The 12,379-nt window shown below is 38.8% G+C and overlaps 1 protein-coding gene across 2 annotated transcripts in view; it reads right to left on the bottom strand.

Moving 5' to 3' along the window:
* Positions 1–9,709: 9,709 nt before the first annotated feature.
* Positions 9,710–12,379, bottom strand: part of LOC134806891 (ras-related and estrogen-regulated growth inhibitor-like) — a 42,710-nt gene continuing 40,040 nt past the window's right edge. For both annotated transcript variants that reach the window (XM_063780313.1, XM_063780314.1), the window contains exon 5: positions 9,710–9,904. In XM_063780313.1, the coding sequence (XP_063636383.1) occupies positions 9,737–9,904 (168 nt within the window). In that variant the 3' untranslated portion in view covers positions 9,710–9,736. The remainder of the gene's footprint in view (positions 9,905–12,379) is intronic.

The following is a 12,379-nucleotide window of genomic DNA, read 5'->3' as shown; positions in this document are numbered from 1 at the left end:
ACATTTTTAGCAGGGATCAATATTTAAAAAGATAATAAAGAGGGAAAGTTAATTATAATAAATTCTAAGGTTCCTTGTTTTTATTTTTTCGTCACGCCATCTAGCCGAGGATAGGCTAAAGGTGTGTGCGGCATCTATTCGAGAATGACTTTTACTTGAATTCCGAGGCACGTTTTTTCCTTAGACTTTATTCGTCTTATACGAAGTTACATATGTCTTTGATTCGGAGGTAGATATCTAGATATACCTGCATTCAAATTGATTTCCCTTCATACTTTACCAAAACAAAATGGAATTCCAGGCTTAGGACTGCCAAACTTCGATAATTATTTAAGAAATATGAATTAAAAGTAGAATAAAATATACGTCTATTATATACGTAAACTAAATGCGAAGTTTGGTGTATTTAGAAATCAACTTGATTTATATAATACATTATTTACAATATTTACATGTTTCTTTTTCTACAATTTACATTATATGTACACTATATACCTACACAAATCGAATATCTACACTCAGTCTCAATCACAATTAAATTACGGGATAAACAAGTAATAACTCGTACTTCGTTTACCGCGAACCGCGAAAGTCAACCAAACATTTCACAACAATAATAAAGAACGGTTTTGTTTTCGTCAAATTCAAAATCTCAAATAAATTACTCGATTTAGCCACGTCCTTCTCGTACTATAAGAAAACATTTTAAGCTCTACGTGGACGCATTAGAGTTTTAAATCTATTGCAGATGCAGCAAATCTTATTCGTAAGAATATTAGTGAAATTTGCGACAACTTAAACGCACCGCGGCGATCGGCCGAGCGGACCGATCCGAATTATTCCGAAGATAGCCGAAAGCATCGCAGAGCGAGAGCGAGCGAGCACTGAGTGCGAGTGCGAGCGAGATAACAAAGCAATGAAGGCATGGCGAACAAACATGACACTATCACAAGTGGCATTACACATTACGCGCTCTGTGAGTAGACTTGAACTGACTATTCATATCGGCGCGTCAATCTGTGTGGAATTGAATCAATTTCGCGCGCTTCGGCCGGGCCGGTCGTTGGCGCTCGCGCGGCTCGCGTGATGCGTGATGTTTGAAGTACTGGTTGATTTCGCGAAGTGATACGTGATGCCATAGTACGCGTTCGAGAGATATCTCATTTGTGATATTACGAGCATTACTTACACATGTCTAATGCCAAGTCCTTCCCATTCCAGGAGCTTGAAGGCGTCTTCCATTACGGCAGTAAACAGTTTCGGAGAGATAACGTCTCCCTGCCTTACGCCTCTTTGCAATGGAATTGCCCTCGTGCTCTGCTCCTGTACTCGGACCGACATGGTGGCGTTATTATACAAACACTTCAACACTTCGATGTACCGATAGTCAATATGGCATCGCTGAAGAGACTCAAGCACCGCCCATATTTCCACCGAATCGGAGGCTTTCTCATAGTCCACAAACGCTAAGCATAATGGCAAGTTATACTCTTAGGTCTTCTGTATAACTTGCCGCAGCGTATGGATGTGGTCTATGGTACTATAGCCTTTTCGGAAACCGGCTTGTTCGGGAGGCTGGAAGTCATCAAGTCTGTGTTCGAGACGGTTCGTGATGACCCTTGAAAACAGCTTATAGACATGGCTCAGAAGCATGATGGGTCTGTAGTTCTTCAATAGGTTGTTATCACCTTTTTTGAAGAACAGCACCACCTCGCCTCTATTCCATGTTTCAGGCGTTATGCCCTCGGACAAGGCGGAATTAAAGAGCTTCTGGAGGACTTTAAGTACCGGTGTTCCACCCGCTCTCAGAAGCTCTGAAGTGATTTCGTCTTTGCCCGGCGCCTTGTTGTTCTTAAGCTGCTTCAGGGCCATCCTAATCTCGTACAGACTGATGTCCGGGATATCTTCGGTATAATGTCGGGACAGCTTGGCTCTTGGATCTCCTACCAAGCTGTCAACGGGCTTTGCGATCGAAGTGTATAACTGTCCATAGAACCTCTCGATCTCACCTAAAACCTCCGCTTTGCTCGACGCTATGCTGCCATCTTCCCGTTTCAGCTTTGTCAGCTGGCTTTGCCCAATAGACCCTTGCTTTGCTTGCGTTGCTTTGTCCTTTGCGAACACTTTGGAGCCTTGGTTTCGCTCAATAGTCTCTTTAATACGGTTAGTATTAAAGAGACGCAGATCATGTCGCAAGGACTTAGATATACGTCTATTGAGCTGCCTATATGACTCCGCGTCATCGGGAGACTGCAACTGTAGCGAGCGTCGTTCAGCCATGAGGTTTAAGGTTTGCTCGGTCAATTTCTGAGGTCTATCTTTACGGCGGGGTCTAAAAAACTTAGACCCTACTGTGTGGATAGTTTCCACTAGCCCGTCGTTGATTTCGTCCACTGAAGCCAAGTTCTCTAGGCAAGCAAAGCGGTTAGAGAGCTCGAGTTGAAAGCTTTCGGGGTTTTGAACATGGGCTCGAGTAGGTCGGAGTCGGAGCGTAGACTTCATCAGGCTGGACCTTTCAAGTTTAATATTGATATTCAGTGTGCCTCTTACGATTCGGTGATCACTACCGGTCTTTACCCTGTTGATCACACATAAATAATAAACATAAAATTTCCTACAAGAAACATGTAGAACACTTTTCGCTAGGATCAATATTTAAAAAGACAAAGCAGCCGGTAAGTTAATTACAATCAATTTTAAAGTCCCTTTTTAGTTTTTTGTAAATAACTCGTAAACGGTGTCCCATAGCAAAATAGGTTTTATGAATAAATAATCTACATAAAATTTCCTACAAAAAACATCTGAACACTTTTCTCTAGGATCAATATTTAAAACGATATTAAAGGAAGAAAGTTCATTACAATCAATTCACATGTCACTTTTTTTAGTTTTTAGGGTCCCGTACCTCAAAAGGAAAAAACGGAACCCTTATAGGATCACTCGTGCGACTGTCTGTCTGTCTGTCCGTCTGTCACAGCCCATTTTCTTCAAAAGTACTGGACCAATTAAGTTGAAATTTGGTACACACATGTAAATTCGTGACCCAAAGACGGACATCTTACGTAAACAAATGAATTTTAAACATGGAGGCCACTTTTTAGCCAAGGGGGGTTAGTTAACATTAAGAACCTATTTTGCTATGGGCCACCGTTTACGAGTCATTTACGAAAAACTTAAAATAGGGACCTGGAAATTGATTATAATTAACTTACCCCCTTTAATACCTCATTAAATATTGATCGTAGTGAAAAAGTGTACAAAACCTTTTTTGTGGACAATTTTATGTTCAATATTTATGTATAATATTTTTTGCAACTGCCCCCGTTGCAACCGTTTACGAGTTATTTACGAAAAAAAAGCGACCTGTGAACTGATTGTGATTAACTTTCTTCCTTTAATATCGTTTTAAATATTGATCCTAGAGAAAAGTGTTCAGATGTTTTTTGCAGAAAATTTTATGGAGATTATTTATTCATAAAAACCTATTGTGCTATGGGACACCGTTTACGAGTTATTTACAAAAAACTAAAAAGGGACTTTAAAATTGATTATAATTGACTTACCGGATGCTTTGTCTTTTTAAATATTGATCCTAGCGAAAAGTGTTCTACATATTTCTTGTAGGAAATTTTATGTTTATTATTTGTGTAAAATTTGTTTTTGCTATGAGTCATACTTTTCAAATTATTAACGAAAAAATAAAAACAAGGAACCTTAGAATTTATTATAATTAACTTTCCCTCTTTATTATCTTTTTAAATATTGATCCCTGCTAAAAATGTACTAAATCTTTTTTTATTGAAAATGTTGTGTCGATTATTAACGTTTAACAATTTTTTTTATATTGGCCACCGTTTACGAGTTATTTACGAAAAACTAAAAAAAGAGACCTTCAAAAAGTGATTATAATTAACTTTCCCGCCTTAATATCTCTTTGAATATTGATCCTAGCGAAAAATTGTACGGAATCTTTCTTGTAGGCAATTTTATGCAGATTACTTATGTTTAAGAAAATTTTTGCTATGCGCCACCGTTTAAGAGTTATTTACGAAAAACTAAAAAAAAGGGACCTTTAATATCAACTATCTCACTTCCAGTCAAGAATTCGATCAATCAACCGGCAATTTCGGATTCAGCGGGGTCTAATTAGGTTAAAAAACCCGGTTGCCAAAAAATAATATGTTTTGCCAGTCGAAATCGATTTTTACAAAAACATGATCAGTCAAGTATACACTCATATTGTATACATATAATTAATAATTATTTAGGTACACTCACCGACCTCACCGTCTTACCTACCATTTTTAGGGTTCCCTACCCAAAGGGTAAAACGGAACCCTATTAGTAAGACTCCGCTGTCCGTCCGTTCGTCCGTCCGTCTGTCAGCAGGCTGTATCTCACGAACCGTGATAGTTAGTTAGATAGACAGTTGAAATTTTCACAGATGATGTATTTCTGTTGCCGCTATAACAACAAATACTAAAAAGTTCGGAACCCTCGGTGGGCTCAGTGGGCGAGTCCGACTCGCGCTTGTCCGGTTTTTAATTTCATTAAGTACTCATCAACATTCGAATTTACTAATAAATCTTTTTCAATATTAATTGCCGAACTAAAAATCCCGGAACTGACGATTCAGAATACCGATGTCGTCAGAATAAGGACGTAGACGTGCTGCGCGGGAATGGTGCGGTGCGCCGCGCGGGGCGCCCGCCTGCCCATTCTACCACTCGTCTGCTTCACCCCCTTGAAAACGTAAAACTCGAGTATAAGAGCGCCTTAAATATTCTATATACTTTTTCGCTAGGATCAATCTTCTTCTCCTTCAACCTAGCGTTTTAGCTAAGCGTCCGGTCTTCAGCATCCTCTGGTGTGAGTAGATTTTAAGTAGATTACTTATGTATCAGAACATTTTTTGGTACAGGCCACCGTTTACGAGTTATTTACAAAAAATATTAACAATTGATCATATTTAACTTTTTACCTTAAATATTTTTTTAAATACTGATCCTAGCGAAAAAGTGTATAGCATATTTAATGTAGACAATTTTACGCAGATTACTTATGTATCAGAACATTTTTGCTACAGGTCACCGTTTACGAGTTATTTATAAAAAACTACAAAGGGACCTTTAAACCCGATGACTGATAAGTTCATCAGCGTCACATAACATAAATTGACCTCCGCATTGGATAGACAGCAACATTGAATGTTCCAGTAATCAAAGAAACTTAATTGCTAAATTGGAAATCAAAATAACTAAAATGGGCCAGAATCCCCAATTTTAAACTACTACGTTTTGTGCTCATCGATGTTAGTGTCGTAAGCGCCATCGACAATAAGGTCCCTTTTCATAGATAATACCACATATATGTTTCGTTGAAACCATTATTTCCATGATTCTTTGTTACTTGCAACAGGCCTATTGTCAATCACTCTACTTCCACCAGCCGTCAAAACAAGACGTGTATCCAATGTTGTATTTTAAATAATAAATATGTGTTAACAAAATAAAAGTGCCTTCCAGTATTTATCATAAACCTCCAAAGACCTCTTGTAACGATTTACAATATCCATAGAAAATTTGGACATAAATGAATGATTCACCGAAATCAAGTTTCACTGCTGATTTTTTCACCAAATAAATAAACATCTGGACTGAACATCCAATTATATAGAATTTCACATTTATAACATTAGTAGAAATATTTACGGTGTGTAGGTGTTGTCTGAAATCATAACGTACTTATAAGAAAAACAACATTAGAGGTCAGAGTAGGAACCACGGGTAAGTATATATGTTTTTTTTTTTCGAGAATTAAGCATAATATTTAGTCATGCGTGATGTGGTAGGTGTAGTGTACATTTGCCAAATAACAGCTTTTTAACATGTTTTAACATAAGTCATTCAAGTTCACAACATAAGATAGACGGACAAAGCAAACCTATAAGAGTTCATATTTCATTACGAAATCCTGAAAATGTGAAATCGGAGTTCCACAAGTAGTAATACGAGTATGCAAATGAACAAATAATGGGCAGGTGACGGGTTGTCAATGTTGTCATTACGCCACCCTTTAGTCAATGGCCGCCGTCTCACAGTTGACGTGACTGTAATTACTTAGATCTTAAACTAATAACGCATAGACGGATAGTCTCCATACGGCTAACCTGCCAAAAGTGAAGCCGAAACACGATCGATGTGTGCGTGGAACGCTCGTGTTTTACGCTCAGCAAACACACACATATATACAAAATATGTTGCCAGTATTCATTTACTTCTCTCAAAGTAGGGGAATTTTAACAACATCACACTTGGTTATTAATAATTTGGAAGTGTATAGATTCGATTTTGTAGCAAAAGCTTTTTGTTTATTTTGGGATTTGTTGCATTTCTGTACTTTGTGAAATAAGGATTAAATAAATAGCTGATAAGTTTTTACTATTTTTATTTATTTAACAAATGTGCATAAAATAATAAGAATAAATTTAAATAGGACAGAGCATATTCGACTGTGTTTAGTCCGTTTCCAATGTTTCCATATTGCGTCATTCCGATTTAGTCTATTTTTTTCCTTCTATCTCGCAGACAGAAGTAGATCAGTCAGAAAACTGAAACGAACATGACACAAAATAAAAATAAGAAAAAAGTAAATACTTACCTAAATAATTAACTTTCTATAATTATACAATGAAATTTAATGGAGCGTATTTATTTTAGAATGTAGACGTCATGTCCCATTTGGAGGAAAAAATATTCACTACACTGGCAACATTTAGAAGAAATGGCGGCTGACGAAAATTTGGATTTTTGTATTTACGATTATGTAAAAATATCACATTAAACTCGATACTTACGCGTGAAATGTAATATCAAGCGGTTTGTTTTTATTATATGATGTGTTGTGACACCCATTCACTGTACAAACAACCATCTTTCCTGTAGTTTTTGATTTTTAAACGGGAGGTGTACACAGACCGATTTGACTTTGAGTACTGCGAGGGCCGTTCGAATACGATGATGCGAGTGTGACGTGACGTCGCACTTGTAATGGCTTCACTTGGGGTGTACGAACTAGGAATCTATGCCTTATAAATCTATGACTTAGATAATCTAATTATTTTCTTAACTACGCAGCCTTGCACTAAGTATATACCCAAAACTAATTGCGAATAGAATTCTATTAAAATAATTTAGAAAATCAATCTAAGTGATGACAAAACATAAATACATACCAAGTTAAATTAAGACTGAATACCGTCGTTGAGAATGCCAAATTCGTTAAATGCTCGAATTTTGATTGGCAAATAGTTACCTGAAACAAAATACAAAACAAATGAGATAGCACTGTCGCATGTTACATATTACTGAATATTTAATAAGAAAACTATTGTAATAAATGATTGAAATAAATAAAAATAATGTGGATTATTTGTGTAATAAATGTGTTAGTGTTAGTACCTACCTATACTGGGTCAAGCAGATCTTGTCAGTAGAAAAAGGCGGAAAATTTGAAAAATGTAGGCGCGTAAGGATATCATCCCATAGAAAATTTGAATTTCGCGCCTTTTTCCACTGACAAGATTTGCTTGACCATCTATATCTATGTTAGCGGTTTAGGTATAAATGGTTTGAAATTGTTATTTTAATTGCAGACCCACAAGTAAAAAAATTAAGATTTCTAGAACCGTTTATAATGGTGACTTTAAACCAATCTTTGCAATTAATTTCTATCGCGCCGATTCGTTCAAATCATGTATCGAGTACGGCCGAGACTGTGGTGTTTGAAATAACTATAATGAATATGAATAGTCATGTTTTTTTTGGTTAACTAAAACAAATAGTTTTTCTTAAAAATGCTTAAGTAGGTAACATCAATTTCAAGGACATTGGGTGTTGACAGTCCCTTAAAATCGCGCACATGGCGATTTGGCATTCGCAACAACGGCGTCGTTATCCTAACCTTAATCTGTCATCCTCTGTAACGTAAAACTTGCGGCTGTTCGTAAACATTAAACATGTCAGACATGTATCATATGTACCTATTGTAATCAACACAAGGCCATATTACTAAATAAAAGTAGTCATAGGTAGGTATTTTACATTTATCTACTTTCACACATTCGTTGTCCCGGCATTTTGCTACGGCTCGTGTATGGGCCCGCTTGGCAACTAATCCCGAGAATTATCGTAGGCACTAGTTTTTATGGCTCCTCTACACGAATGGCCAACGCCGGCCAATCCAAGGGACGCAGCTATGCGGTAGACTGAGATAGCAATATCACTTGCTCCCTCTAATGCATAAATGCGTCCCTTGGATTGGCCGGCGTTGGCCATTCGTGTAGAGGAGTCATTACGAAAACGACTGCCATCTGACCTTCCAACCCAGAGGGTAAACTAGGCCTTATTGGGATTAGTCCGGTTTCCTCACGATGTTTTCCTTCACCGAAAAGCGACTGGTAAATATCAAATGATGTTTCGTACATAAGTTCCTAAAAACTCATTGGTACGAGCCGGGGTTTGAACCCGGGACCTCCGGATTGAACTGAACGCTATTAATAGGTTGGGAGGAAAATGTAATACTCCCTTATTGTTTATTAAGTAACGCCTAAACATGAACTGCTTTAGCTCATAAAGTAGGCACGGGTGCTTATGTGAGTTACGAGTACAAACATCAAACATACCTGTACGACTTGGTAGGCACGATACGTTCCTAACACGTAGGTTTAATATCACATGCTCCCCGAGCGATTTACGGGATTTACGTTTCCTTAAGTATTACCTAATACCACTATTATGATGACGTACGACATCGCGAAATGTTTTAATTACTTATATATAAATAAATTTAGTACGGAACCTTATATTTGAGTATGTATCTGTTAAGGTGGATTATACCACTCAAGATTTCTAGTAAATATACCTAAGTAAAGGTATGCATGCGGTGGGTACACATGATATTTTTGTGACCCATGAGGTCTTTGTGACCAAACGTGTAGTTCTTTTTTAAAAATATGACCTTTTTGCACCACGTGTTAGCAAATAAATTACTGATTATGAGTACCTACCGATTACTGATCTATGAAAACTGATTATGAAACAGTCGACTTTTAGTCGCCCAGTCAAGTAGACAAAATGTTGAATATCTGAAAGCACAAAAAGCCGATCTTTTTGCGGTAATCCCTTTCCAATGGGGTAGCATACGGTCGCCGGACTGGACACATTGCTACGCAGACACCGCATTAAGGATGATCTGGATGACTCACGCGCGTTAGACCGGGCCGTGCTCCGAGACGTCCGACACGTCATTTTCTATGACGGTTGACGGCTGATCAGTGATTACGTGGTGCTTTCCATAGAAAACGTAGCGCCTGAAGTTCCGGCCCGGCCCCGGCCCGGCCTAGCGTGAGTCATCCTTTATAAATCGTTTACTTGACAAGGTACACGAGGAACATGCTTCATACTTTAGGAGGAGGAAGGAACATAGTTCCAGTTTAACTTGTAAAATGCTACGATTTGAGCAGCTTAACTAAGTTGTATTCTACATCATTTTATACTATAACAACTCAGTACCTACACCCCTAAAGCATAATTGTGGGCGCAACTGAAATGAGCGGTTTCGCTCCTACTTATACTAAATTTGTAGTTTTTGTACGGGTGCGCTTATGCGTGGTGGTGGTGGGCGACCTCGATTGTGTTATGTGCTCCGTCTAGTAGTTGAGGTGGTCTTTGCTACTCTACGCAACACTCGCCTGGTCGATGCTCTCGCGGACGGAGATCTCGTGGAAGCACACGCAGCCAATCTCCTTGCAGCGGCGCTGGCCCTCCTCGGTGGACACCATGCGGTCGCCGATCTGGTCCACCTTGTTGCCAACCAGCACCACTGGCGTCTCCAGTACGCTACCCTGCAACGATACGTTTTATTACATGTGTGCTTACTGACCCAGCGAGCGCAAAGCCTGTTTGTTTCAGCTTTGGCAACACTGGTTTCGTATGTCCGGATTGTCCGGCGGTTCTCCCTTATATAGGAACAGTTCACATTTCTCAGTGTTGGGCATTCAAGAATAAAATCATTATTTGAATAAGAATTCGTAGGAATAAAATCATCTCGATTTTATTCCCGTCAAAAATATTCAAATAATTTTGGTCGGGAATAATTCGTACGAGAAAAAATTGAATGAGAATAACTTATTCTTAACCAAATAAATATAATCATGATTTTTAATCGAAATAATATTCCACGAATAAAAATGTAGTCCGGGTACCGTATAGGTACTAATTACGTATAGTTAGGTAGATGTAATAGTAGTTAGCCTCTTGTCTAATTTATACCTATTTTATGGAATAAAATCTTACAAATTGACTGTCGCATAACGCATAGTTTCAGTAACCGTATTATTTTTAATTTACTAACCAAATCATTAGGTTCAATTTAGCTGGTCTAGGGGCCTAGCCAAGATGCCAATCGTTTGCGCTCCGACAACGAAGCGCTTTGTCTCTATCACTCTTACATATTAGTGCGATAGAGAGACGGAGGTAGCGTTCCGTTGACGTAGCGCAAACTATTGGCATATTGGCTACGCTCCCAATGTGCCTAGCCAAGATGCCAATTTTTGTTTTTTTTAATAACCGAATCATTAGGTAAATTTAGCTGTTCTAGGGGCCTAGCCAACATGCCAATCGCTTGCGCTCCAACAACGAAGCGCTTTCTGTCTCTATCACTCTTACATATTAGTGCGATAGAGAGACAAAGATAGCGTTTCGTTGTCGTAGCGCAAACGTTTGGCGTGTTGGCTACGCTCCCAATGTGCCTAGCCAAGATGCCAATTTTTGTTTTTATTTTTATAACCAAATCATTAGGTAAATTAAGCTGTTCTGGGGGCCTAGCCAACATGCCAATCGCTTGGGCTCCAACAACGAAGCGCTTTCTTTCTCTATCACTCTTACATATTAGTGCGATAGAGAGACAACGATAGGTTTCGTTGTCGTAGCGCGAACGTTTGGCATGTTGGCTACGCTCCCAATGTGCCTTGCCAAGATGTCAATTTTTGTTTTTATTTTAATAACCGAATCATTAGGTAAATTTAGTTGTTCTGGAGGCCTAGCCAATATGCCAATCGCTTGCGCTCCAACAACGAAGCGCTTTCTGTCTCTATCACTCTTACATATTAGTGCGATAGAGAGACAGAGAGAACGCTTCGTTGTCGGAGCGCAAACGATTGGCATAATGGCTAGGCCCCCAGAACAGCTAAATTGTACCCAAAGATTTGGTTATTAAATTAAAAACAAAAATTGTCATCTTGGCTAGGCACATTGGGAGCGTAATAGCCAACATGACAAACGTTTGCGCTACGAGAACGAAACGCTATCTTTGTCTCTCTATCGCACTAATATGTAAGAGTGATAGAGACAGAAAGTGCTTCGTTGTTGAAGCGCAAGTGATAGGCATATTGGCTAGGCCCCCTGAACAGCTAAGTTGTACCCAAAGATTTGGTTATCAAATTAAAAACAAAAATTGACATCTTGGCTAGGCACCTTGGGTGCGTAGCCAAAATGCCAATCGTTTGCGCTACGAGAACGAAACGGTATCTCTGTCTCTCTATCGCACTAATATGTAAGAGTGATAGAGACAGAAAGTGCTGCGTTGTCGGAGCACAAGCGATTGGCATCTTGGCTATGCCCCCAGAACAGCTAATTAATCAATGATTTGGTTATTCAATTAAAAACAAAAATTGTCATCTAGGCTAGGCACCTTGGGTGCGTAGCCAATATGCCAATCGTTTGCGCTACGACAACGAAACGCTATCTCTGTCTCTCTATCGCACTAATATGTAAGAGTGATAGAGACAGAAAGCGCTAAAAACAGCTAAATTGTCCTAATGATTTGGTTATTAAATTAAAAACAAAAATTGGCATCTTGGCTAGGCACATTGGGAGCGTAGCCAACATGCCAAACGTTCGCGCTACGGCAACGAAACGTTATCTTTGTCTCTCTATCGCACTAATATGTAAGAGTGATAGAGAAAGAAAGCGCTAAAAACAGCTAAATTGTTCTAATGATTTGGTTATTAAATTAAAAAACAAAAATTGGCATCTTGGCTAGGCACATTGGGAGCGTAGCCAACATGCCAAACGTTCGCGCTACGACAACGAAACGCTATCTTTGTCTCTCTATCGCACTAATATGTAAGTGTAATAGAGAAAGAAAGCGCTTCGTTGTTGGAGCCCAAGCGATCGCCATGTTGGCTAGGCCCCCAGAACAGCTTAATTTACCTAATGATTTGGTTATTTAAATAAAAATTGGCATCTTGGCTAGGCACATTGGGAGCGTAGCCAACACGCCAAACTTTGGGCTGTCACAACGAAACGCTATCTTTGTC

This window comes from Cydia splendana, chromosome 3 (assembly GCF_910591565.1).
Source record: "Cydia splendana chromosome 3, ilCydSple1.2, whole genome shotgun sequence".
NCBI lineage: Eukaryota > Metazoa > Arthropoda > Insecta > Lepidoptera > Tortricidae > Cydia > Cydia splendana.
The sequence above is the reverse complement of the archived record's forward strand: the minus strand, read 5'-3'. Positions and strand labels throughout refer to the sequence as shown.